The sequence below is a fragment of the Sphaerodactylus townsendi genome, linkage group LG02 (assembly GCF_021028975.2).
Source record: "Sphaerodactylus townsendi isolate TG3544 linkage group LG02, MPM_Stown_v2.3, whole genome shotgun sequence".
Taxonomy (NCBI): Eukaryota; Metazoa; Chordata; class Lepidosauria; order Squamata; family Sphaerodactylidae; genus Sphaerodactylus; species Sphaerodactylus townsendi.
The window spans coordinates 79,048,195-79,075,375 of record NC_059426.1 but is presented as its reverse complement, the minus strand read 5'-3'; the positions used below and the strand labels follow the sequence as shown (position 1 = coordinate 79,075,375).

Here is a 27,181-nt window from a genome sequence, read left to right as displayed (position 1 = left end):
TCTTTGGAGGTGAGGAGAGTAGTGTCCTGAAACAGAATATTTTCTGTGGTAGCATCTTACTTTTGGAATACCTTCCCCTTTCTAGTCACCCTGAGCCCTGCTGTGCCTCGGGTTGGCAGAAAAAAAATCATCATCAACAACAGCAATGGAAACTCTCTTGTAATTTCTTTTCTTTTCTTTTAGGTGCCTGGCCAAAATACCTGTTTTGATCCAGGCTTTTAATTAGGGGTTCAACGTTATCAGTTTTTTAATGGTGTGCTTCAGGTTTATGTATAGTTTTTGTGCTGCTTATGACCATTGGTTGTTTTTAGTACCTTGTTTTTTATATCATGGTGATTTTAATTAAAACTGCCTTGAATAGGGCTCTGAAGAGGTGATACAGAGTATTTTAAATAAATGAATAATTCAAGTGCCAAATTTGTCATTATACAAGAGTATAAATAAAAAGGTAATTAGATAAACCATAGTCACTATTTCTCAATCCTCTAATTCTTTTCAGGGGACATCACGATCTTCAGACAATCATCTACTCACATTTACATGTACACGGAATTTGGGCTAGAGCTGATCATTCAAATTCTGCCAGTGTTACAAGTTTATATTAAAGTTGGACCTCAGTTCAAAGGCAAAACTCAAGGTACAGAATCCTATATCCTTTGATTCTTGGTTTCAGTGACTGAAGGTTGGGAGACTTCGAATACAAATACATATAAAAGATTCTGCCCAGCCCTGTTTTTCTTGTCCACTTGAACCATGGCTGATCTGTGTTTCTTTAGCAGAAGAAGAGTTGGTTTTATATCCCACTTTTCTCTACCTTTAAGGAGTCTCGAAGGGGCTTACAATCGCCTTCCCTTTCCCTCCCCACAACGAGTACCTTGTGAGATAGGTGGGGCTGAGGGAGTTCAGAGAGAACTGTGACTAGACCAAGGTCACCCAGCAGGAGGAAAAGCAGGAAAAGAAACCTGGTTCACCATATTAGAGTTCACCACTCATGCAGAAGAGTTGAGAAAAAAAACGCCTCTTTTAACCACTGTGCCATGCCTTCCTAGTGATTTTTCTCTGGATAGAAATAGTCTATTATTAATGTTCTGCTTTATACCAGATACAACAATGTAAACTAATTTGCTCTAATTCAGCAAGTGATATACCTACATGGAAACAGGCTTTTGTCAAGGATGACCCTTCGGTTGGTTCCAGTTACTCTTAAATAACACATGCCATAAAGCAAAAGAAGGCTTTATTGAAGAAAATTGAGAAATTATATTAAATTTATATTTAAATCATATTTTAAAAGGTGTATAGTTCAATGGCAGTGAAATGTACAAAAATAACAAAGCTGGCTAGCTATCTTACTGGAATCCTAACACAGTGCAGTTGTTCTTAAAGCAAAGAATTTCCACAGCAAAGAATTATACAAATATGTCCTTATCAAAAGAAGGGGTAGGAAGGAAATGGATAAGGAATTTTCTCTCTAGCTATACTTATAGAAAATTGCTGACCAACCTCCAAACCTCCTCAACCCATCACTGGGCAGTATCCATGATACTTTCAAGGGTGAGAGCAAGCTAATTAACAGCCTAACAAGGTGTCCTGTAGGAATAGCTGCTAGTTGGGTGTGGCTAACACCTCCAGAGAGTTGGGGAACAATGAACTAAACTGGAAAACTCTGTTAAGGTGTTTTTTTTCCTTGACAGCCTCCATGTACAGATGAATCATGAACTGCCCACGGAGCAGAAACAAGCATACATCTGCATTGAAAACAAGTCATTAAATAGAGCAATGGCATTGTGTGAATTTATGTCCACTTCCTTAGAATCAGATAGAATGTATATATCTCCTTTACTAATCTGAGCCTATTGTTGCATATTACCATCTCAAGATCAAAAACATTTCAGCTTGAAGACTGAAGTGATCAGTTGAAGCAGGAACCAAGCTATCCAAATCACACAGTTATAATTTTTACTTCATACCTCACTGTGGTTGTACATGCTGGCAAGTTACTCTTGATGTAGATTCCAGATTATTTTTCTAGTTCGTATATTTCTGGATGAGAAATATACTAACTAGAATTATACCCAGAGATATATTTCAAAAATAGTGTAAAAATGGCATGTAATAGGCAGTCTACCATGCCCTGAGACATGATGGACCTCACTTTGCAAGATTTGCTGACAAGTTGCAGGGCAGGTGATGTAACTGACATTGTAGCATCACCACAAACGGCATCCAAACATGTGCAGAATAACATAAATTGGTCTAAACTGGAACACCTCTAAACTCGGATAAACTGCTTCACATAAGCCTTAATTGCAACACATAGGACCAAGACATTGCTGATCTGCTATGAACTGTGGGCTTTTGGTACTGTCTCATTAGGACTGGATGCCTTTCAATTTGACCAGAGGCTATTTCAGAAATCCACTATCATTCCATAATCACTCCAGACCTCATTTGTTTTGGAAGACTTTATACAGTGAGACCTGGTGATCCTGAAGATCCCTATCTGTTATAGCCATGTACAGTACAAATGGAATAGACTGGCTTACCAAAGAATTCATTCTTACTTGCATTTCTTTCCTCACATGTCTTTCTTTGTCACTAGGATTGTGTGGTAACTACAACGGAGAAACTTCAGATGATTTCTTAACCAGCATGGACATTGTTGAAGGAACAGCACCTCTCTTTGTGGATTCCTGGAGAGCAGGGAATTGTCACCCTGCCTTAGAAAGGGATACAGATCCTTGTTCTATGAGTCAATTGAACAGTAAGTGAAATGGTCTGCCTCACTGTATCTTCTACCAAACTGATTATTACTTCAAGACCAAAAGTATGTTCCAAAGCTGAGCTGAGCCATAAATATTTTGTTCTTGCTATGAGTGGGGAAAACCCAAAGAAATAACTAGGGCCATTTTCCTCAACCTAGAGACTTCACATGATAGATAAGATACTAAAACAATATAATTGATAGCTCAGCCCCTTTCAGATTATTTAGGCAGACAGAATGAAGAAGCATGGAAGAAGTGTGATTAAAACAGCAAATTCTGTCTCTGAACCCAATTGGGACATAGTTCCAACACTTACATGAAGAAGAGTTGGTTTTTATTCCCTGCTTTTCTCTGCTGAAAAGAGTCTCAAAGTGGCTCACAATCACCTTCCCTTCCTCCTCACCCATAACATAAACCTTGTGAGGTAGGTGAGGCTGAGAGAGTTCTGAGAAAACTGTGACTAGCCCAAGGTCACCCAAGCAGGCTTCATGTGTACAAATGGGGAATCTAATCTAGTTTTCCAGACTAGAGTCTGCAGTTTATGTGGAGGACTGGGGAGTTAAACCTGGTTCTCCAGATTACAGTCTGCAGCTCTTAACCACTGTACCATGCTGGCTGTCATCAATGACAAAGAATCCTGCTTTTTCAAATTTCCTGACTACAAAGAAAATCCTATGAATGTATACTTACATTTTAATCAACTTTATGTTCAGAGGAGAGGCTATGGCTCAATAGTAGTAGAAGTTTCAGAATCAATCCTCAGTGTCTTCAATCAAAATGATCAGTTAGAAAGATCTCTACATGAGACCCCAGTCAGCTACTGGAGTTAGAATGACAGTCCTGGCTTTGATAAACCAATGGTGAGTCACGGAAGGGTGGAGTCTTGCTGTGAGTTTGTTCACTCCTCTTCAACCCACATAGAAATTCTACAGGGGATTCTTATTCTTCACATAACTGAGTTCTAAGGAAGTAAAAGCACACAGCTATAATTCACCTTCTTGGTAGATCATGATACAGAACTCATCATACCATTTACTACTTATAAACATTTCCAAAATATACTAGGTATATAAAATGGACAGATGTTCTGCATACCCATGTTTTATTCTAAATAGTCTTTTTTTCTCTAGCACCAGAATTAAAAGGTGTTACCTGAAATGGTGGGAGTCTCTCTGCAAGAGCAGAATCTTGGCTTAGCAAAAGGTCAGGCAAGCTCTGAGTCTTTTGCAAGAAATTACATAGGAAAGCAAATAAATGATTAATGGACAATAGGGGTACACAAGCACACAATAATCAAAGCAGCAAATCACACACACTGTCCTAGGATATAAACTGTGTTGAGGGGATAGATTTGGAATAGATGAGGGGAATTGGGGAGTAAGGGTTATAGTCAGTGGAATGATCCAATGAACAGAGTTGAGTGGCCTGCGCTTAGCTCTGGTAGAAGAACAACACAGTGTAGAACAATATCACAGATAGAGAGGTGTCCAGAGATATTGAACAAGGGCTACTAAGAGGGGGGGCTTCTTATAGGGAAAAAGGGACCTTCAGGGTTAAACAGAGCGGCCATAAATCTCCCAGGATAAAGAAGAGTCCTGCCTTTCCAGGGAAAGAGAAGAGACAGACATCAACCTTAATGGTTTGAGTTGTGGATCTAATTGTTTGGACATTAGTTTGGTGAGCCAAGCTTGGAAATACCTGAAGGGTGGAAGGGAGCTGATAGAATTACAGCTATAGAACAATGACAAAGCAAATAAGGTGGTCATTTGAGAGATTAGTCAGAGGGAGAAGCATTGGCCTAATACAACACTGGGCAGAAACACTTGGGGAAAACACATTAACAAGTCCTTTGTCTCTGCAGGGGTATACAGTCCAGGGCTGGAGATGGGAATGCTCTCCAAAGTAGGGTCATTGTGCTCTCTTAATCCCTTCAGCAAGGGTATGAGATAGGTGCTTGGCATGGCAGATATGGGCAGGAAATGTCTAAAAAGGTTTTTCTGTGTCCTTGTGAGTACACTAGCCAATGCAGAGAATGGGCTCCTCATTTTGGCACTTTTGGGCATCCCAAGGGTTGGCAGGATGAGTAGAGACACGGCAGTCTTAAAAGCAGGGTTCCCCCAATCCACCATGAGTCAGTCTGGAAACAAAGGAGACAGAGTTGGTCAGAGGTGCCTTCACAAGCTTCACCTGGTGGACATTCATTCATCTGTGGACATTTTTAGACAGAAAAGGCCTCGCTACTATGTTGCATGTCCTGATAATCTAGATTGCTTCAATGCACTCTGTGTGTGGCTGCCTTTGAAGACTGTCCAGAACCTACACTTCATACAGAATGTCAAACCCAACCACTAACTAGGGTGGCTTGTAAGGACCGTATCATTCGAGTCTTCTTCCATCGACATTGTTACCCAATTTGTGTTTGGCTCACATTCAAGGTGCTGGTATTGTCCTCTAAAACCCTATGTGGTTTGGGAGCAGCATATTTGAAGGACCTCCTACTCCTCTATGAATCTACCAATTACTCTGCTCATCTTTGGGGGCCCTACTTTGGATGCTTCCCATTATCTAAGCCTAGACAAGAGGCAATCCCAAAAAGGATAGCCATCACACCAAAACACTGGAACTGCTTCTCAGAATAATTTATCTGTCTCCTTCCTGTGTTCTCTTCCATCAGTAGGTGAAGACTTTTTTGGATGGGGTGTTCCTTCACTAAGACTTCCTAACCCTGTTTAAATTTTTGTGTGTTTATGTGTTACATTTTATTTGTTTTAAATATGTTATTTTTCATATTTTTAATTATTTTTAATGTCTGAAATGTTTGCATGTCTTGTTTTAAAGTTCACCACCTTGGGGATGCTGAATTTGGCAGCACAGAAATATTTTAAATTCATGAATAAATACATGAGGAAGTTCAGACTACTTGATCTGCTGACTGAGAAGCAGGTGCTTTATATGTAAAATAAATTGGAATTGACTTCTTAGGTATCTATGAAGAATATGACAAATGACAAATGTCAACAAAATAAGTGAAGAAGGCCAGAAACTGGCTACAAACATAACTGCAGTGTGTTATATTCACTATTGCTATTTTGCCTGCATTTTGACGGTTTTAGGATTCCCTCAGAAATAATGGATGTTGGTTTACATCTCTGTTTGTGTCACTTTTCTAGAAATGTGTGCTGAAACTCACTGCTCCATTCTTTTAAAGAAGGGATCATTATTTGAGAAGTGTCATCTGGCGGTGAATCCTGTTCCATTTTATAAGGTAGAGATTAAATAACACGCAAAGCAGCTAGTTATTTGATGGGGGGGGCTGGAGTGGTTCAGAATAAATCATAACTTGCAACACAGTGATTCTTTTCAATATTCACAGTGATTCAATTCAAATCAATATTAAATTCAATCAAATTAATATTAAATTCAATCAAATTAATCAAATCAATATTAGTTTATGAGCTCATGCTAGAAAAGGAGGAAAGAGGCACAGAGCACCATGAGTAAGCAGTCACCATCTATCACGGAAAGAATTATAAACACTGTATTCAAATTCTTGGTAAAACATGATTGACTGTAGCTTACACTGACCTACCTCATTACCTTGCTGCTATGATTACTTAAGCAATTTTTGATGGGACTCCTGAAAATGTTCAGAGTCCTAAATATTTGTTAGAGAGGAGGGGTGTAGCCAGGTTCTGAAGTTATGGGGAGTGAGCACATTTAAAAAGACCCCCCAAAGGAGGGTCCCTTTCCCAAATAAGCCAGTGCAGATGTCTCATCCCCAAATGCATGCAGTTCAACTCACCCGCGAGACATCTTTTCCTTTCCTGCATTCAACCAGAGGTGGGATTAAGCAGGTTCGGCTCAATTTGGCTGACCCAGTTGTTAAAAGACCCCTTGCTCTCCCTACCCTGAGAGAGGGAGTGATGACAGAGCTTTTACTCCCAGCCCAGGGCAAGGATGAGAGCTTCAGCTTGGCTCTCCTCCCCACCCTGGGCTCCCCAAGCGGGGAGGAGATTTCATGAGCCAGGAAGCTCTGGGGGTGTGGAGGCAGCCAGGAAGCATGGGGGGCTGACCACCCCAATCTGCGGCCAGCCTGCCCTGCTCCCTGGCCGGGGCCTCCAGTCTACTGGACATTCCCCAGGCCTCCCTGCCACTGACCTAGCCCGGGAAGGCCACCGCCATGCAGCCTGCCAGCAGTGGCCTTCCCCGGGCTAGTGCATCAGCTAGGAGGCCTGGGTGACCTCTAGCAGGGCCTCCGGCAGTTGCAGCCTTCTGGACTCCAGCAGCTGCTGTGGCTCCACCTCCTCCCTCGAGTTCCATCAGCGGTCACCAGGGCCAGCACCGATGGAGCTCAAGGGAGGAAGTAGAAGCAGCCGATGGCAAGCCGCACCCCCGCCGGCTGCTACTGCCCCACTTCCTCCCTCGATGGAGGTTAAGCGGGGGGTGGCAGCCAGTTCCGATTGAGCAGGGGGGCACCCTACCGCTGCCCCCCCGAACCAGAATTGGTTGTTACATTTTTTAAATCCCACCACTGATTCAAACCAATCCAATAATCTTCTAAAAGAACTGTGAAGCTGCTGGATCTAGGAAGAGACTCCTGTGCTAGGAAGAGACTCCATGAAAAGTATATTCAGTTGAAGTGGCAGATCTACAAGCTTGCTTGTGCCTGCCAGAAACACCATCCTATCTTGCACCAACTCTGCCCAACCAGCTATCTTTTCCCGTGGCATTATACTGAGTGTGTTTGAGAGCAACAACAAACACAGTATTAGGAGGGGAAACGGGGAGGAGGAGGAAGGAAAAGGAAAAAGAGGTGTGCACAGTCTAGTTGTAATTAAAGAACCATATAGTTGAGTAAATGTACAATTGTAATTTAGGTAGATTTGCCAAATTCAAAAATGTGCTCAAGGGGAGTGGTCGCTTCCCTTGCTCCTTCATTAGCTATGCCACTGTCAGAGAGGTAGAGTTGCCAACCAGAGCTTGGAAAATTCCTGAAGATTTGCAGTTGGTGCCTGAGGAGGATGGAGTTTGGAAAGGGGAAGGAGCTCAACAGAGATGAAGTGCCATGGAGTCTACCTTCTGAAGCTGTCATTCCCTTATCAGAACTGACCTCTGCAGTCTGGAGATTATATAGTTCCAGGAGACCTCCAGGCCCCAACTTGAGTTTTGTAACAGTAATCAAGAACCCTTATAAGAACTCATGATTTCCTTGTCAAATGTTGAATGGTAAGCTGGCTGAAAGACACAGCTTTGGAACGTACTCAAGACAACTGTCATTGTGCAGTAGTGAACCAGTTCATTCCATACATGCCATATTCATTGCTATTAAATATTCACTTCAATGTGTGAATGCGCTATCATAGGTTCATGTTGTGTGATCAAGGGATATGCATATGTGAAGTAGCTGAATCATATTATCAATCAAAGCTTAAGAGAATATTTGTTCATTTTCAGAGATGTGTATACCAAGCCTGCAACTATGAGGAGACCTTTCCTTATATTTGTTCTGCACTGGGATCATATGCACGAGCGTGTGCTTCCATGGGACTGATTCTCAAGAACTGGAGAAGCAGCATAGACAACTGTAGTAAGTAGTCTTCAAATGACCTTTAAATATATATATGCTAACTTTTGTATATAGTCTACCTTGACCCAAATGGGCATTCAGTTTTGAAAAGCCAAACCAATTTCCACTGCTCAGTAAAACATACACACACACAGTCTAGTTTTTCGTAACCTATAAAAAAGAGCGTAATTTCACATTTAAAATTGAGATCATTTTGTAGCTTGCTTTTTCAACAAGCAGACATGAAAAGCTGCTTAGAAACAATTTAAGATATAAAACATAACATCTCACATTCAAAACTCTAAAATATTGGAATAATAAAGTAACCAATTAGAAGTCAGCCAAAAAGAACAGAAGCTATTTATGTCCTAGCCCAGCTAGCACTATTTTTGACAAATTTCATAGGTCTTCAGAACAAACAATCCTTATCTGTTTCTTGAGTGATAACAATATGGGAGCAAGATGGAAGTTATGTGACACAGGTGTCACCCCTATCTTGTTTGTTCACCCACCATACATTTAATGCACATGAAGAGGGGGGCAGAGATTACATGTTTGTTTAGATGGTAACTTTCCCATAGGTTCAATGCTTCCAAATATCATTGCTCTCCTGAATTAATTGCTCAACTATGAATTCTGTAAAATTGAGTGACTGTCAGAACCACTGCAGAATTAAGCAAGTTTCATTGTCAGAGGACTTTCTGGAGCTCTTCTAACTACTTCACCATCAACAGTCTACCTGGAAGTAGAGTAATAAGGGTTTACTCCTATATAGACTTCACTGAACTGCCTGAAATCTATTAATCAGTTGCATGGAAAATGTAGCAGTGTGCCCAGAAAGTGAGTGGTTTCTAGCCAGCAAAACTTAATTATACTTTTCTCCCATATACAGCTATCTCTTGTACTGGAAATCAAACATTCAGCTACAACACTCAGTCCTGTGACCGGACATGCTTGTCTCTCTCCAATCGAGATTTAGAATGCCACTCCACTGACATCCCTATAGATGGCTGCAATTGTCCAAAAGGGACCTACCTGAATCACAAAAATAAATGTGTGCGTAAATCTCAGTGCCCTTGCCACTTGGAAGACAGACAGATCATTGAGGCTGATCAGTCAGTCATTATTGGTGGAATTACCTGGTAAGTATCTGTTGCATTAAACTAGTTGTAGTATGGGTTGTATCTTCATGTTGGAATTTCCTTTGTTTAGAATAGAATTTAAATTCTTTAATTTAAAAAAATTGGATTTCAAAGTAGTGTGAAAAAGGAAAGAAATGGTACATCTGTTCAGCTTAGTAATATGCCTTCAGTTTTTTATATATTAGATGTCCTTTAAGGGATAAAAGTATGATGCTGGCAGTGGCAGGATGAAATTATGAAGTACTGGGACGTTATGGCTGGCTGGTGTAGTAGGAGTGGGTACCAATATATTTTTGGCACTCAGCCCAGCGCCACTATTCCTTACAATCTATTCATTCTGGGATTAACTAACAAGTGGAAGAATGCCAGTAACTGCCAGGCTGCTTTTGTCTTTAAAAGCTATTACTTTTTCCTCAGCTTTGTAAACTTTTAAATATCTAGCTAAAGACTTTTAAAACATGCTAACATCTGCCTGCTCCGTGCTTTCACATAACTTTGAAAGTCTATAGATGAAACTTAACCATAAAACAGTATGGGCTGCGCTAGGTTATACTTCACTTCCACTTAAAATGGTTTGAGACAGAACAATATCCCTAACCTGCCTAGATAAAGGTAAGGTAGTCTCTTGTGCAAGCACAGGATCATTACTGACCCATAAGGTGTCATCCTATCATGATATTTACTGGACAGAATATGTTTATGGGATAGTTTGCCACTGCCTTCCCGGGTCATCTGCACTTCACCCCGATCAAGTTGGCTCATTTTTTACTGACCTCAGAAGGATGGAAAACTAAATCAACCATCAGCCGGCTACCTGAAACCAACTTCTGCCAGGATCAAACTCAGATTGTGAGCAGAGAATTGACTGCAATACTGTAGCTTATTGCTCTGCAAAATGGAACTCCTAATCTGCATAAGGAAGCTCTAAATCCTATATAAATTACATATTAATTATGCCTCTTCCGCATAAGTCATATAGAATGTTTCCCGAACATTTTCAGTTCCCCCTTTACCACAAAGTTTGCCTGCACTCACCTCCTCTAACTGCTTTGAACAGTTTTGGGGGTTTTTTTTGCTTTTTGATTGAAATGACAATTTATTGATTGATTGCTTCAGTGCTCTGTAGATCCATTTAATTGATGCTTCATTGATTCAACAACAAAAAACTCAAAATGGTGAAAATAGAAGCAAGGTAGTGATATGAGGGATGCAAAAAATTGGCACTAAGGGGGAAGTTGGGCTATGGCACAGAGGCATGGTAAACAGCCAGTTGGAAAGATAAAGCATTTTAAATATGACCCCACTGTGAGGGAACCCAGCTTGGAAATGTTTCAGCGAAAAGAAATGCTGTAAAAAGGTTTTCAAAAACAATGGAGAAAAAGCTGCTTGGAAATGTTTCCAAAACCAAAGGGTGGGAGAACAATGCAGAACTCCATGGAGGAGGGGATATAAATCCAACTCTTCTTCTTCTTCTTCTTCTTCTTCTTCTTCTTCTTCTTCTTCTTCATTGCTTCCATTTCTTTAACATTTCATTTTTCTTCCTTATTTCATCATGGAGTTCTCTGTTCATCCACACTGCTTTCTTTAGTCCCCTACCAGGTTTTCGTCTTATTGGAATAGTAATGGCTTGAGCTTCCAGGAGCTCTTCTTTTATTTCCATCATGCCTCTGAGTTCATTAAAGTCTACCCTGCTAAAATCTAATATACGTGTCTGGCTATAAACTTTCCTGGTCCTCCACTGTAAATGAAATTCTAGGAGGACATGGCCAGTTCCACATAGGGTCCCCACCCCCTTCACTTCACATATCGATTTTGACCTGTATGAAGTCAAGTATTACTGAGCCCCTCTGTGCTTCCTCCACCATTTGAAAAGGGAAGTTGTTTGTCAGGCAGGTCGGGAAACTGCATGGCTATAGATGCTTAGCAGAGTTTGTCTCCCAGCACATATCAGCAAAATTGAAATCATCAGTAGCTACAAGGTCACATTGCCTGGGTACTTTGTCTAGCTGCTCAAAGAGAGCAGCATCCACTACCTCACTCTGGTCCGGAGGTCTGTAGCAGACTCCAGTCACAATACTATTTGTCCTCTTTTCTCTTATCTTCACCCAAATACTTTCTTCTAGGCTGTCACCCACCTCCTCCAGCATTTCCTGACAAGCCCACTCCTCTCACCACAGAGTACCACTCCTTTCCAACCATTTCAGTTTTTATTGAACAATTCATATCTATCCACTATTATATTCCAGTCACAGGAATCATCCCACCAAGTCTTTGTAATGCCTACTAAATCATAGCCCTCCACCTGCATTGGAACTTCAAGCGCCTTCCTATTGTCCAAGCTTTGAGCATTGGTACATGGACCCCTGAAGCCATGGCTCCATTTAATCCAGCCCTCCCAGTTGCAGTTCCACTGTTTGCTGTCCTTTATTGAGATGCCCTTCTGACAGTCTGCTTCCATTTGTGGTGTCAGTTTAAAACCCTCCTGATGAATCTCTCCAGGCTTATGCCAAACACATTATTCCCTAACTTAGGCCCCTTCCGCACACGCAAAATAATGCGTTTTCAAACCACTTTCACAACTGTTTTCAAGTGGATTTTGCTATTCCGCACAGCTTCAAAGAGCACTGAAAGCAGTTTGAAAGTGCATTATTCTGCATGTGCGGAATGAGCCCATGATAGGTGAAGTTCATCACATGCTAGTAGGTCATCTTCCAGACAACCTAGCCAATGGTCCCAAAAACTAAATTGCTTCTGCCAGTACCACCAATGCAGCCAATTATCTTCCATTATCTTCTAACCCATTGCATTCCTCTTCCTCTGAGAGAAAGGGTCAAAGAGAACACCACCTGAGCCCCCATTCCCTTAAGTTTCTTCCCACGAACTTCATAGTCTGCATTAATGCTTGCAATGGTGTTCATGGATGTATTTCCTTAACTCCTCCCTCCCTCCCTCCCTCCCTCCCTCCCTCTTCTTCTTCTTCAGAAGGCTCTGAAAGCCCTGATCAGCCATTGCTGGCTTTCTGTCTAAACCAGCAAGGTACAAAGGGGATTAACAGATGTGAAAAAGGGCATAGACTTGTTTCTCTCCATCTCAGAGAGGAGTAACACTATTTAGGGAAACAGCATCATAAGAATGTGAGGCAACAAAGTACGCAGACAGTTATCATCTGAAACACTCAAACCAAATTTTAAGTTATTTTAAACTTCAAGAGAAATGGGAAAATAACTAATTCAAAAGCTGTGTCCCATTCTTGTCCTGATATGAATTTGTGCTATCTCATGTAAAAAAGCAGGATGATACTATTTTTAAAAAGCTGTTTGCTAAAGGCTAATAAATAATGGATAACAAAAAACCCCCATAGAGTGGTGTTGAATGGGAAACACTCCTAATATTAAAATGAAACTGCAATTTCCCAAGAATATTAATAAAGAAAAAGCTATCAATAAGAAATAAGATTTGTTGACCCTTCCGAGAAAACACTAACACTATTTTCTGTTCTAGCTACTGTATCAATGGGAATCTGAGTTGTACTGGCAAAGCTATAAACCCTGCAGGTATGACTGTCAGCACACTTTTTTGGGAAGAGCATATTTATCTGAAATGTTTTAGAAATAATACTATGTAACTGTCTGTTTCCTTCTTCATAGAAAACTGCAGGCCACCCAAAAATTATATATCATGCTTAGCAACCTCAGGAAACAAATATGGAGCTGCCTGTGCACCAACATGCCAGATGCTGGCTACTGGAACAGAATGTGTGAGTTCATTATTTTTTCAGCAGTCATTATGACATTTGCCAGCCATGCCATCTGATTCGTGCCATGTTGCTTCTGATTCAATGAATCTATGAATCAATGTTCTCTAGAATGTCTCATCATTAACAGCCTTGCTCAGATCTTTCAAACTGAAGGCCATGGCTTCCTTTATAGAGTCAATCCATCTAAGAAATAAAATGCATACATGCTTGCAATATTTAGTGTGAATGGACAGTTGATTAGTGTGGCGCTTCCCCTCCCTGTGCAGGGCCCTTGGGCGATGGAACCTTCCCTCCTTCCCTGTCCTGGGGGTTGTCCTCCCCAGAGATGTTCTTTTCCAATTGGCCCGAGGGGCCAAGAAACAATTTAGCCCACAGGGCGCCTGGTGTTGAAGGCTGCCCCCTCTGGCTTCTCCAGCTGTCTCTTCCCTAAACCCCCCCTAGCGTGTCCAGGCCCAGGCCCACGCCGCAGTTGCCTAACTAACGTGCGGAGTTGGCTAGACGGCTGACGCAAGCCACACCCAGTGCTGCTCCTCACTGGACGGAAAGGCAACTGCCGCCTGACGGGAGGAGTGGCCCTGGCACACCCTCCCAACGCAACCTCCTCCAACGAGCTGTCTGGGGCCCTTCCACCACTCCACCCCTCCCACGTCACCCTGCCTGCAGCCAGGCAGCTCCTGGGTGACAGGCCTCATTCCCCTTTGCTTCCCTTAACTCCCCTTCCCAGACTCAAAACCCTCCCCTGCTCCAGCTGGGCAGAAAGTCCCTGCTGTAGCCTTCGATCCGGGCTCAGCTGCGGGCCTCCGGCGCGGCGGCCGGAGCTTCACGGCCAGCTTAGTTTCTTTGAAGCATCACTCAAGCGTCGAAGAACTTTTGACAGCCGTTTCCGCACCGGTCCCGAGGAACCCCCCTGCCCAGCCGGCCTCAGGATCGCCAGCTTCAGTCCAGGCACGGGGGTGGCTACTATCGCTCCGCCCGCGTCCGGACAATTAGAACATCTAAAACAGTGGTTCTCAACCTTCCTAATGCCGCAACCCTTTAATACAGTTCCTCATGTTGTGGTGACCCCCAACCCTAATACTTATCCATTTTATAGATGGAGAACACTGATGCAGAGAGTCTTAGGTGACCCCTGTGAAAGGGTCGTTCAACCCCCCAAAGGGGTCCCGACCCCCAGGTTGAGAACCACTGATCTAAAAGTACTCCATAGGCCAGTCTCCTCTTATTGTGTGACTGAGTTTGGAATTGGTTTATTTATTCAAGGTTCCCATCAGATGTGAATCAGGCTGTGTTTGTGCTGATGGGCTATATGAAAAACTAGATGGTACGTGTGTGCCAGCTGATGAATGCCCTTGTGAATATGGTGGCATTTCTTATGCAAAAGGGGAGGAAATTCACACAGAATGCAAAACCTGGTAAGACTTTATACTTACATTTAGTTGTTTTCATGAACAAAGTGTACAATGATGCAATTCAAGGCATAGTTTAAGCCTAAAAAATGTTTGATCTGAGAATCCACTTAATGCCTTTGTTTGCATTGCAAATGAAATACGGTTAAAATAAAGATGTGATTTCAGGAAATCAAATTAATTTCATATGAAGAAATCCAGGATGTTTACACATGACTGTTGTGCTAACTTTATATGCCTTTGAAGCCTTCCTGATCAGGTCTCTGTTTCTCACTAGCACCTGCACAAGAGGAAAATGGAAATGCTTCCAGAAATCTAAGTGCTCCTCAACATGCAGCCTCCATGGGGAAGGTCATATCACCACATTTGATGGACAACGCTTTGTTTTTGATGGCAACTGTGAATACATACTAGCTATGGTAACAACATTTATTGCTTACATACCATTGTCAGCAATTATCAGCAATTATTTTAAAAATAATAGATTGGAATATCCAATAAACATGCTTGAATAAATGTAATAATTAAAATCAAGATTTATTTTGTAGTTCAGATTGCACTTTAAGTCAAAACATTATTGATTTCAAATATTTGAGACTATATTATCAAGAGAAGGATTGCCTGGATTCTTCTTCCATGTTTAATACAGCTACCTTTTACAGCACAAATTAAATTTATTTCCTTATTTATTCACCTAATGGAAATACAAATAGATTGTAGAAGCAACACCCTCATAAGCCAAGTGTTTTTGTACAGCTAATGCTTCACTGAAAATATTGTATTTTCTGTTGACTGAATATCTTTCAGTAACAACATTAATATAGACTGTATAGTGTGACCCTTAATTCTTCAATGACTAATTGAATCTAAAAATAAGATATTATGAGTCCAAACCTTCTCATAGAAAACTAATATAGATGTCATAATAAATAAAAATCTAAACTGTCTCAGAAAAGCAAGTACTATTGTTGTTTCCATTTTCTTTTTCCTTTTCAACATAATTGTTAAAGATTATATGACTATGGTAGATTCTTCATTCTGAACTGAATTTGATATATGATGTATTTCTTTGTATGTGCATTCTAAAATAAAAGGTTTTTTAAAGGAAGCTGTCACAGAAAAGGATAGCTTGAAAACTACTAGCATGAACATTCCTCAGCACTGATTCGATCTGGTATCATATATTCTAATAGCCAATGGTGACCCTTTCTGCAAATACTTAAATCTGCAGATCGGGGGCATTTAAACAGCAGGAGGATTTTCCTGCAAACTTGGGCAAAACTGAAGCTTGCAGAAAAATCTGAAAACGTTTAAAAATTGAGGGGGCTTAATCACCCCCAAACAGAAAAGTGCTGTCTGCACTTGTGCACACAGTGTGTCTCCACTGCCCTGACAACCTCCACCCTCCTCTCCATGTGGAACAGAGGTTGGAAGGGCCACCGCATGAGCCAGATAGAAGAGTTGGAATTATATCTTGTCTTTCTCTACTGCAAGGAGTCTCAAAGCAGTTTACAACTCCTTCCCTTCCCCGCAACAGATCCCTGGTGAGGTAGGTGTGGCTGAGCAAGAAAAACTGTGACTAGCCCAAGGTCACCAGCAGGCTTCATGGGGAGGAGCAGGGAAACAAATCCAGTTCACCAGATTAGAGTCCACCACTCATGGCTCTCCAGATTAGAGTCCACCACTCATGGCTCTCCAGATTGGAGTCCACCACTCATGGCTCTCCAGATTAGAGTCCACCACCTTTAACCACTATATCACACTGGTGCAGGCAAGCAGGGCAGGGGTGGCAGGAGCCAATGTCATTGCCATTCCTCTTAGAGCAATAATGAAGGAGGAGGGTGGAGGAGCCTTAAGGAGGATGATCATAGTGGGCAGAACAGTAGGGGTGGAGTGGACAGGCAGAATGATGAGGATTAGAGGGAGCAGGAGAGCTATGTTCAGCACCACAACTGTGCACAGTAGTTTCTGTAGAAAGGGCACAACCTCTGGCACTGCCACAGGTGCTACCTCCTCCCCTCTCACAGGGGAGATCAGACTAAGGAAAGAGGGTGCAGCAAGAGGGCAGTGGGGAATTGAGGGTCCGTGCTGGGATTTAGGAAAAAGAAAGAATTATGGTGTGCATGGAAAAGGTGGAGGAGGATGTGGCACTGAGAGAAAAGGGTAGAGAAAGGTGACTAGGGATGTTAGAAGTCAGAACAAAACAGGGACCAGTAAGGGAATTTTCCCATGAGTTTCTCATGGATCACTGCTTAAACCATTATAAAAGGCACATTGAACTGCACAATTAATTGAGAGAACCCACATAGCAGGAATGACATCTAATATTAGAGTGCACAGCACTTTCACGTGGCAAATCTTACATCATGCTTGCGCACAATTGATCTTACTGGATTGGGTGTAATCCTTTTCTATTTACAAATCAGGAAATAATATGGAGACATAACTTGTTCAAGAACATAGTTAAGTACAGTTTTAAATCCAGCTAATTGCCCTTCCACATTATATTTGAATACCTGATATTTTTGCATGCTCATGTTAATGTGCCTAAGGAGCTTCCAGTTCCAAGGCTCCATATGCATCATGTTTCAGAAAGAGGTGATCAATTTGTTTTGTTTTGTAAACCTTTTAAAAATCCAGTGTGGTCTTCATTAAATTTGTCATATATTAAATCCAATATAGAATTTGTCACCTGATTTCTCTGATTTTACTAATGGATATGGTTCCTCTTTACTTTAGGATGGTTGTGGCATGAGTGGATCAAACCATACTTTTAAAATGGTGACCGAGAATGTCATCTGTGGGAATACAGGGGTTACATGTTCCAGATCCATCAAGGTCCACATAGGGGTAAGATAGAACAATATGTTCTTATTAATTTTCTTGGTGATAGTCACAGGAGCACTCAAGAAATTATTGCCTCATTTGAACATTAAGAACATTCTTTTTTAAAGTATGTGATTCTTCCTACATTTCCAGCCTGGAAATGTAGGAAGAATCACATACTTTAAAAATTCAATGGAGCTTACAGTACAATCCTATACAGAGTTACTCCAGTCTAAGATCTCTGAAATCAACAGACCCAGAGTGACCCTGTTTAGAAGTGTACTGTTAGATAGGATTTTTATGAGATTGAAATGGAAGATCAGAAAATAAATTATCTTGCAGATTAGATTTGTGCACATTGTAAGTGTGTAAAGTTAAGGAATGTTCTTTGAGAATTTGGGGTAAATCAGCCAAATGTTTTGATTTAAAATAAAGTTATTCTCTGTATTTAAGGGACAGTTGAAACACACACAGCAAAGTAAACTGCAACAGATTAAAATGGTCAATAAATTCCTCAAATGGCCAACATTTAAGTAAAAGCAACTTTAACAAACTCAGAGTGTGAACAGAATTGGAAGTGTCAGAGTAGCTGATAAAAACTTTGCAAAGAGGCAAAAATGGGATGTTGTCAAAACAGTATATATAAACAGGGCACCCGCAAGGATTTGTGGGGCAGTATCTCTTTCCTGCAAGCTTCCATAGCCATTCTCCTTTTCCTTCTTCCTTCCCACTCAACCTCCAAACTACCTTTATTTGCTTTCCCCTCCCCCTGCCCTATCTTCAACTTTCCATCTTTCCCACACAACCGCCTCTATCTGGAAAAATTATGGCACAATTGTACGGTACCAGTCGCTGGGCCAGGCCCACCTGCATGGTAGGGAACCCTCTTGTGGGGGAAAAATCTTACTTTCCCCTGTATCCCCTCCCTGCACTACTTCCTCTTTCTCTGCCTCATTCCATTCTCCTCAGGCTTTCATAAACCTACCTTTTATCTGCCTCCCATCTTCAGCTATATTTGTTATTTATGTATTTAATTTATATCCCACCTTTCTCCATAGTGGGGACTGAAGCAGCATACATTATTCTCCTCTCCCCCTTGCAACCACCCAACATTCCCTACACATTTGGACCAAGAGGCTTCTTCAGAGAAATCTATTGCAGTGGTTTTAGCTTTTTTGCACCATCGGCCTTGGCCTTATTTTCTTATCTCCCCAAACAGTTTATGAGCTTCATCTGTAAACAAAACACATCACGTACTCAAACATGCCCTAACACAGTGGTGGCAAACCTTTGGCACTCCAGATGTTACAGACTACAATTCCCATCAGCCCCTGCCAGCATGGTCAATTGGTCATGCTGGCAGGGGCTGATAGGAATTGTAGTCCATAACATCTGGAGTGCCAAAGGTTCGCCACCACGGCCCTAACATATTGGGACAAAATAATGAACGAAGTAGTGTACAAAAAAGGTCTTGCCATCCTATAAGAAAAATCGCTAGTCAAGGATAATGTTAGGCTTTCTACTTACGTGCTGTTTTCCCTGCAGGACATGATGATGATTTTGGCAGACAGAACTTACACTGTCTCTGGTGTGAATCCACTGATAAAATACTTTGTAAAAGAGAACAGCCTCCACTTCATCATTGACATCATAATCCCTGGCAAGTACAATATAGTCCTCATCTGGAACAGGCACATGAACATATTCATCAAAATCTTCAGAGAAGCACAGGTAATATGGAGTATATTCCTAAATGGTTTTTCCTCAGCTTTATAGGAAAATATATTTCAAATGACATAAATCAAGCTGAATAGTTAATCACAGTGCTACCATATTATATTGGAAACAGAGGTCTTCTAGGAAGACTGATCTCAAGCTGACTGTTCCATAGAGAAGTAAGGCAACCATGATGGGCAGAAATTGCTGGTTTTAATTGGGAAAGGTGAGCTCCAACATAGGTTGCAGTTGTTTGAAAGGCACCAGTAAGTTATTTTTCCTAGGCAATAGCTCTTGTTCTCAAAAGCGAGGGTCATCCTAGAAGGTTAGAACAGGGGGATAACAGTGTGAGATACAGGTACTGACACAATGAATACAATTTTTAGTGTTCAAAAAATAATGCAGTAATATGATTTCAAGGCCGATGTGTGTTTGTTATTTAAAATATAGGATCTCCTCTGTGGTTTATGTGGCAATTACAATGGTAATATAAGAGATGACTTTGAAACCCGAAGTAAATATGTGGCCTCAAATGAACTGGAATTTGTGAATTCCTGGAAAGAGAATCCTGTCTGTGGGGATGTGTTCTTTGTGGTTGATCCATGTAGCAAGAATCCCTATCGCAAAGCATGGGCAGAAAAGAAGTGCTCTATCATCAACAGTAAAGTATTTGCTGCCTGCCACAGCAAGGTAAAAGCATGAAAAAGAACTCTTTTTATTATATATTTGTTTCTAGAGTTTGAATTAATGCAAGATATTGACATTTTTCAATATATGCTTTCAAATTAAAAATTTCCTTATTGATTCTGCTGAATTTTAACAAACTATTTAAGCACTGACTTTAAAAAGCAAGCTTTTAAAACACTGTCAGTAAAATAAATTACCTCTTTATTTTTCAGTATTTTTCATTTTTATTATTAACATTGTTTTTTCTATATCAAAATGCTTGATAAGCATTTTACAAACCAAAGTGTGTTCCCTTGGTTTTCTTTTGCATATTTCAGTGTTAAACACTGACTAATAGGTCTAGATTATGAAATCAATAAGAGATAAACGTTCTTAAATATAGAAGACTATGAGAGCATCCATCCTGACCTGGATATCCAGGCTAGCCTGATTTCATCAGATCTCAGAAGCTAAGCTGATCAATATTTGGATGGGAGACTTCCGAGGAATAGCATGGAGGCAGGCAATGGCAAACCATCTCTGAACAGTATCTTGCCTTGAAAGCCCTATGGAATTGCCGTTAAGTCAGCTGTGACTTGATGGATGATGACGATGACGACGACGACGATATCGGCACCCTGGCCACCATTCCAAAAACACTAGGGCAGCACTTGAAACAACTTCAAATTGACAAAATTAACATGTGTCAGATTCAAAAGGCAGCCCTGCTGGGATCCGCACAAATACTTTGACGATACATTACACTTCCTAGGCCTCCGTGTGAGAATCAAATTGTAATGAAAGGCCAACAACCAGCTCAAGAACTGGCAGCTGTGAAATCAAACATAATATGGAATGGCTCTTCAAACGCTGGCATTTTCAGGGGAAGGAAAGCAGCTGCAAGAAGGAATAGAAAAGCTTCTTCCTATGAGAGTAACACCTTCTGTAATACTTTGGATCCTGACCAATATATGCTGCACTCTTTTTATGCATGATGGTCCCAATCCAGATCTGACTGTGTTTTAAATGATCTGTGGTTATCTTTTATTAAAGTGCAAAATGAAAGAAAAAAATATAGCTATATGCATCTCCCCATTAAATTCTTGATTCTTCTGTCCCTGCTATAGGTATACCGCATGCCTTATTATGAAAATTGCGTCCGGGATTCATGTGGATGTGACACTGGAGGAGACTGTGAATGCATGTGTGATGCCATTGCAGTGTACGCAAAAGCTTGCTTAGATGTTGGTGTCTGCGTCGACTGGAGAGCCCCAGAATTCTGTCGTAAGTTTTTGTTACTACTTTTTAGAAGAAGAATAAGAGTTGATTTTTATATCTCACTTTTGTCCACTGTAAGGAATCTCAGAGCAGCTTACAATCACAATTCTTTCCTCTGCCCACAACAGGCACCTTGTGAGATAGGTGAGGCTGAGAGAGTTCTGAGAAAACTGTGACTGGCCCAAATTCACCCAGCAGACTTCATGGGGAGGAGTGGGGAAACAAACCCAATTCATCAGATTAGAATCCACCGCTCCTAACCACCACACATTTTAAAAAGTAATTTTTAATGTAACATGGTGCATGATTTGTTACACAACAACACTGACAAGACTGATTTACTGACTGCCAAATGTATCTGCAAGGGAGAATTGTGTATTGTTAAGAGTGCTGGCTTTCAAATTGTGTACGTAGGAACACTGGCTTTTTTCACATACTTATCAGGAGTTCCATAATGAGACAACAAGTAGGGTTGAACAGTACCAAAAATATTTGGTAAAATTCAGATTCGGGCTTTTTCGGGCATAAAATGATCTGTATGTCTGAACAAGATGAATATCATTTTCGGTATCCCGAATAATTCAGGTCCATATGATTTTTTTGGTAGTTTTAGTGATGTTTTGAGTTTTGGCTGTTAGGGGCGCATTTTTAATGATGATACCACCTGACACTTGGTTCGGGGGGGCAATGTTATGTTATGTGCCCCCATCCTCCATTGTTTCCAATGGGAGCTAACAAGAGATGGGGGCTACCCCTTGAACCAAACTTCACCTAACTTGGGTGGTACCATCCAGAGAGTCTTCAGAAGATAGCCTGAAATTTTGTTGCTGCTAGCTTTAAAAATGAGCACCCCACACACACATATCCACAGAAATTCCCAATTGGCAGCAATGGAGCCACTTCAGAGCACAGAATCTCCCAGTTCTTCAGCAAGTTCTATGGTGGGAAAATTAATGGTTTTTTCCCACCATAGACTTCAATAGGGCTTGCTGTTATGCCCAGATGGCTCTGTGCTTTAGATTTTATTGGGGGCTCGGGGGGGGGGGGTCTTTACTCTGGGTAGGGGCACCTATTTTCCACATGGCTGCTGGTGTGTCTCCTGAAAGGAACCAGTCAACTATGCTGAAGTTTGTATGGCTGGGCATGCATTCTGTGGGCATCAAGTTCACCTTCAATTGGAGGCCCACAGCATTTGCCCCTCCCATGCAAACTTCAGCAAAGTTGGCTGCTGGTTCCTCTCAGTAGTTCTGTGGAAGATTTGGGGCCCCTACCCAGAGCAATGCCCCCAGCAGAGCCTTCCATTGAAATCTCTACCACAGAGTCAGCTGGGCATAACAGCAAGCCTCGCCCCATCCCACACCTCCTACTGCTTTTTTGCACCACTGCGGCGCCACAGAGCATGAGATGTGTGATTGTTGTGTTCAGACATGTCGCTAAGGGTTTGGGCTGTTTTGTGCCACTGCGGTGCCACGGAGTGCGGGATGCATGATTATTGTGTTTTGGGGTGACTTAGCTTGGGCTGTAATGTGATGGTGTTTTGGGGGTGACAGTGCAAAAATCAGGAGGATCCATGAGGATCTGTGCTTTAGCCACATTTTTGTGCCACTGTGGTGCCATGGAACATGGGATACATGATTGTTGTGTTCAGAGATGTGCCCAGGGGCATGAGTTGTGAGGTGATGGTGATTTTGAGGTAACAGTGCAAAAATCATGACGATCCACATTTTAAGCAGGTTTTTGTGCCACTGCGGCGCCACAGAGTGTAGGATGCATGATTGTTGTGTTCAGACAGGTGGCCAGGGGCATGAGATGTGATGTGATAATGATTTTGGGGTGACCAAGTGGAAAAATCAGGAGGATCCATGAGAATTTGTGCTTTTTACCACATTTTGTGCCACTGCAGCACCACAAAGCATGGGATGCATGCTTGTTGTGGGGAAAGGCAAGCAGGGGCAGTGGGAGAAGAAGTGGAGGGGTACAAGCAGGGGCACTGGGAGAGGAAGGTGGGGTGCAAGCATGGGTAGTGGGAGACGAATGTGGAGGGATGACAATCCAGGGAAGGGGTGGGAGGGGAAAGGGGAGGGGGAGAAAGCAGAGTTGAAAGCAGTGTTATTTGCCTCAGTTCGGTGTCGATTGGGGGAGATTTAAAGGGAGAGCTCCCTTTAAATCCCCCCCAATCCATGCCAAATTTAGCAAAAAAACGAACACTGCTTTCAGCTCCCTTTAAATCCCTTTAAATCTCCCCCCCCCCCCAATACATTTTAATGCCCAAATTGTGATACAGATTCAGGCATTCAAACGGATTCGGATCGGATTCTGGCCAAATTGGTCAGGCCTGATTCAGCTGTTTTGGCGATTCTGCCATGCCTAACAAGCAGTAATGGTAGGCAGATTCCACCAAAGGCAGCTTGCCCACTATACCAACGTTCCCTTACAATGTGCAGTCACAGAAGCGTAATCAGCTCAACTCAATGTGCAATTCCAGTCATGGGATAGTGGAGAGGGATAACAAGGCCTGTCAAACCTTCACCTTGGACATGGCCCAGCATCCTCAGCTATGTTCCCTGGTAAACACAATAATGTGAAAAGGTATTCCAGGGGGAGAAAGTTTGAATATTGTTAAAAATAGATTTCTGTTTATTGCACGTAAAGTTCATTGCTCACTAGAGATTATTACTTTCTTCAGTCGTTACAGAAATATATATGGCTTCCGCAACCCTATAAAGCAGAGGTCAACATCTGCATCAGTTGTTGTACCCATTTACACCAGGAAGATCTATACAGCAGTTCAAATGTGAACAAGTGAAATAAGCCACACATTTGCATTGCCAATTACTGTTTGCTTATTCTTTCTTATAACAAAAGAAAAATGAATGAATTTGTATTTTCCCTTCATGATAGATTTAACAGCAATAACCTTTTTGTACCTATTTTAGCTGTCTACTGTGATTATTTCAACACCCACCAGAAAATCGGCATGCAGGGCACCTATTATAATTATATTGATGAACTGAATTGTACCTGGCATTACCGTCCCTGTAACTGTCCATTACAATTACAAAGCTATAAATACGCCAATGTTGAAGGTAACACATTTTTATTCCTTTAAAACAAAAATGTTAGTTTTGCTACTGTGATGTGTACAGTAATTATTTCAAAGATAGCCAGGCAAGTTTCTTGAGAGCTACTGTTGTTCCTGCAAAAAGTTAATATTTATTGTTACCATTCCCAGTTACAGCACGGTTCACCTACAGTTCAAAACACCAAGATTCTTTAGAGATTCTTCCAATTGTGGATAGACTACATCTCCCCATCCCCGGCAAATATATCGAATTTATTTTTCACCTAAATGCCAAGATGAATTTTTCAAATGCTATAGTATCCAGACTTACTTTATAGTTTTCTTGGGAAAGTCAAGCAAGCAAAGGGAACAGCTTCCCCAAGATTGGTGTAGGTCACTAATATAATCCTGTGGATCAGTATTCTCAGATACACTATTGATACTTCAGAGAGGGAGACTCTGGCCTTTTCTGCATAAGTCATTTAACATGTTTCCAGGACTTTGCCACCCAAGGACAGGACCAGTACTGCTCAGAGTCCCCCCATACCCCAATAACCGCACCACACTCTTATCTGGTAAAGATTTTTGGGCATAGCCAAACCGTTTTATTGACATTGATGAAAGAAGTGTGAGGCTCTGTATGGGATTTGATCTGAATACTGGGCAGCCCAAGTGCTGTCCCCAAGTGAAGCTTTCCTCCAACCCACCTGTTGGAGGAAACCAATAACCTTGCGCAGCCATAAAAAGGGGAATAGAATAGCTGAAGCCATCTATAGTTTAGTATTTTATGTATTTTAATTAAATTATATATACAATGTTTTAAACTTTTATTCTTGTTGGAAACCGCCCTGAGCTTTCAGGGAGGGCGGTATATAAATGTAATTAATAAACAAACAGACAAATAAACAAACAAACAAACAAATAAATAAATAGTGGAGCTCCGCTGGGCAGAAGACCTGTTGCTGGAGATCCATTTTGTGCACCGCAGCAGCAGTGGAACTCAACTGGGCGGAAGGCTTCTCACTGAAGAATCATTTTACTGCTAAGGGGCGCAAGCCTCAGTAGCCCCTGCCTGGCTGTCCTGACTCGTGGCTAGCTCCACCCCAAACCTCATAAGGAGATTCCACGAAAGAGGGGGTAGCCTTGCTGCAAAAGGGGAGGGTCCAGGGGAGGGCAAGGCCTTATATTGGCTCCTGCCTGGCCCCTCCTGATGAAGTCACAATGCCACACTGACGTCCCTGCACTTACCAAGCACAGCCACTGCCAGCCTTCCGCCCATCTAATAGCAGGTGTGGCAGGGGCCTCTCTGTCGTGCCCTTACTGGCCGGCAATGGTGGCAGTGTTGATTCACGGCCGCTCTTTAATAATAATTTCTTCTGTGATGTTCTACATTTCATTTCCCTCCATTCATCCCAGAAATGTTTCATTTTCCTTTTAATCCATCATATTTGAAAACCCTTTATAATTATTCTTTTGGCTGAAACATTTCTAAGCCAGTTTCCCTTGCAGTGTGGTATTTTTGAAATGTTTTAAATTTCCTGCTGAAAAGATGGCCCATTTCTCAAGCCCCTTTGACCTCACCCAACTTCCCCCTTGGAATTTGGGCCACCATGTTTTTGTGTCCTTCACTTCTTGGTTTTCATCGTTTCATGCATTTTATTTTTTTTTGGTTATTTTTCTCACTCACTCCCCCCCCCCGTGCATTTTTTCATACGTATGAGTAAATTTTCTCATGAGTAAACCTGCTATTTTCTTTTTCCTTTTCCTCTAGGCTGTTACAACTGTTCACAAAATGAATACTATGATCATCAAACCCAGTCCTGCGTGCCCTGTGGTAAACATATTTTCTCTTTCTTCCTTGTAGAAATGGCAGTATTAAGAGAGGCATTTTACTTTATATTATTGTAATCTGGAGGACTCTTTCAGCCCAATCTAGACAGGGAAGGAGCTTTGCAACAGCTGGCAACAGCGCATTGAAGGCAGCACCACTCCACCTCCAAAAGGGGGTTGGGCAGCATATTAAGGTCACAATTAAATTTAAAAAAACCTCTTGCCATCCAAATAGGTCTTCACCCTCTTTGCCAGCATAGGTGCCAGTTATGCGGGTGAAATGGGCAAACATGGCAGTACAAGCCAATGCTGCTCCCAGGGTTTCTTCTCCCCCCAATTGGGTTGCCCTGCTCCTAAAAGCTGAAATTGAAAGGTGATTCTTTATGCACCCATGTGTACATTGTTGCTTTTTTCAAATGGGCATACTGTTATCCAAAATTTGACTGACACGAAAGCATTAAAATAGAAGCCACATAGTTCTAAAGTATGTGATGAGAATTAAGTGCACTAACACTAAGAATACTTTGGGATTATCTAAACCCTGACATTCTAACCTGTTATACGCCAAGTATAACTTTCATTATTTAATTGAAGAATGAATGTGTTCTAACAAAGCCTTATTAATAAAAACAATTTTGTGTATAAAATGTATATCCTTCCTCTATAGAGAGCTGCTCAAGGCAGATCACAAAAAAACACAACAAAATCATGAAAACAACAGCGTGAGAATTACAATAATAACACACCAACCGAACAGGATAAGCAGCATTCAGCAGCATAAAATGATATTTATGAAACCATCTCCAAACTAGAGGTAGACCACAAAAACAACTTTAAAAGAGTGAAAAATCTCAATTAAAAACCTGGATGAAAAAAAATGTGCTGCCCTGGCATCTAAATTACTATAAAACTAATTACTATTCAATTACTATAATTCAAGATTCAATTACTATAAAACTAATACAACTATTAAGCATTATTATTTTACTCTTAACATCACAATACAACCAAGAATCAGGAGAGCTTAACACACATGTCACACATCATTTACAAATATAATTCAGTCAAGATATACAGGGACAATTAGACACAATTCAACCTGAGCCCTTCTCCATGCCAAGTATGTATGGTACAATTGACCCTTTTGCTGTTGTCACTTCCAAAGACT

The 27,181-nt window shown here is 41.4% G+C and overlaps 1 protein-coding gene across 1 annotated transcript in view; it reads left to right on the top strand.

Annotated features, from left to right (window-relative positions):
* MUC6 (mucin 6, oligomeric mucus/gel-forming) overlaps positions 1–27,181 on the top strand; it is a 52,908-nt gene that overhangs the window by 20,053 nt on the left and 5,674 nt on the right. The window contains exons 13-27 of the mRNA XM_048484568.1: positions 500–637; positions 2,603–2,764; positions 5,936–6,030; positions 8,220–8,352; positions 9,224–9,473; positions 12,975–13,027; positions 13,121–13,230; positions 14,491–14,642; positions 14,914–15,055; positions 17,376–17,486; positions 19,008–19,193; positions 19,629–19,868; positions 20,972–21,128; positions 24,059–24,208; positions 25,955–26,017. Of these exons, the coding sequence (XP_048340525.1) occupies positions 500–637; positions 2,603–2,764; positions 5,936–6,030; positions 8,220–8,352; positions 9,224–9,473; positions 12,975–13,027; positions 13,121–13,230; positions 14,491–14,642; positions 14,914–15,055; positions 17,376–17,486; positions 19,008–19,193; positions 19,629–19,868; positions 20,972–21,128; positions 24,059–24,208; positions 25,955–26,017 (2,142 nt within the window). The remainder of the gene's footprint in view (positions 1–499; positions 638–2,602; positions 2,765–5,935; positions 6,031–8,219; positions 8,353–9,223; positions 9,474–12,974; positions 13,028–13,120; positions 13,231–14,490; positions 14,643–14,913; positions 15,056–17,375; positions 17,487–19,007; positions 19,194–19,628; positions 19,869–20,971; positions 21,129–24,058; positions 24,209–25,954; positions 26,018–27,181) is intronic.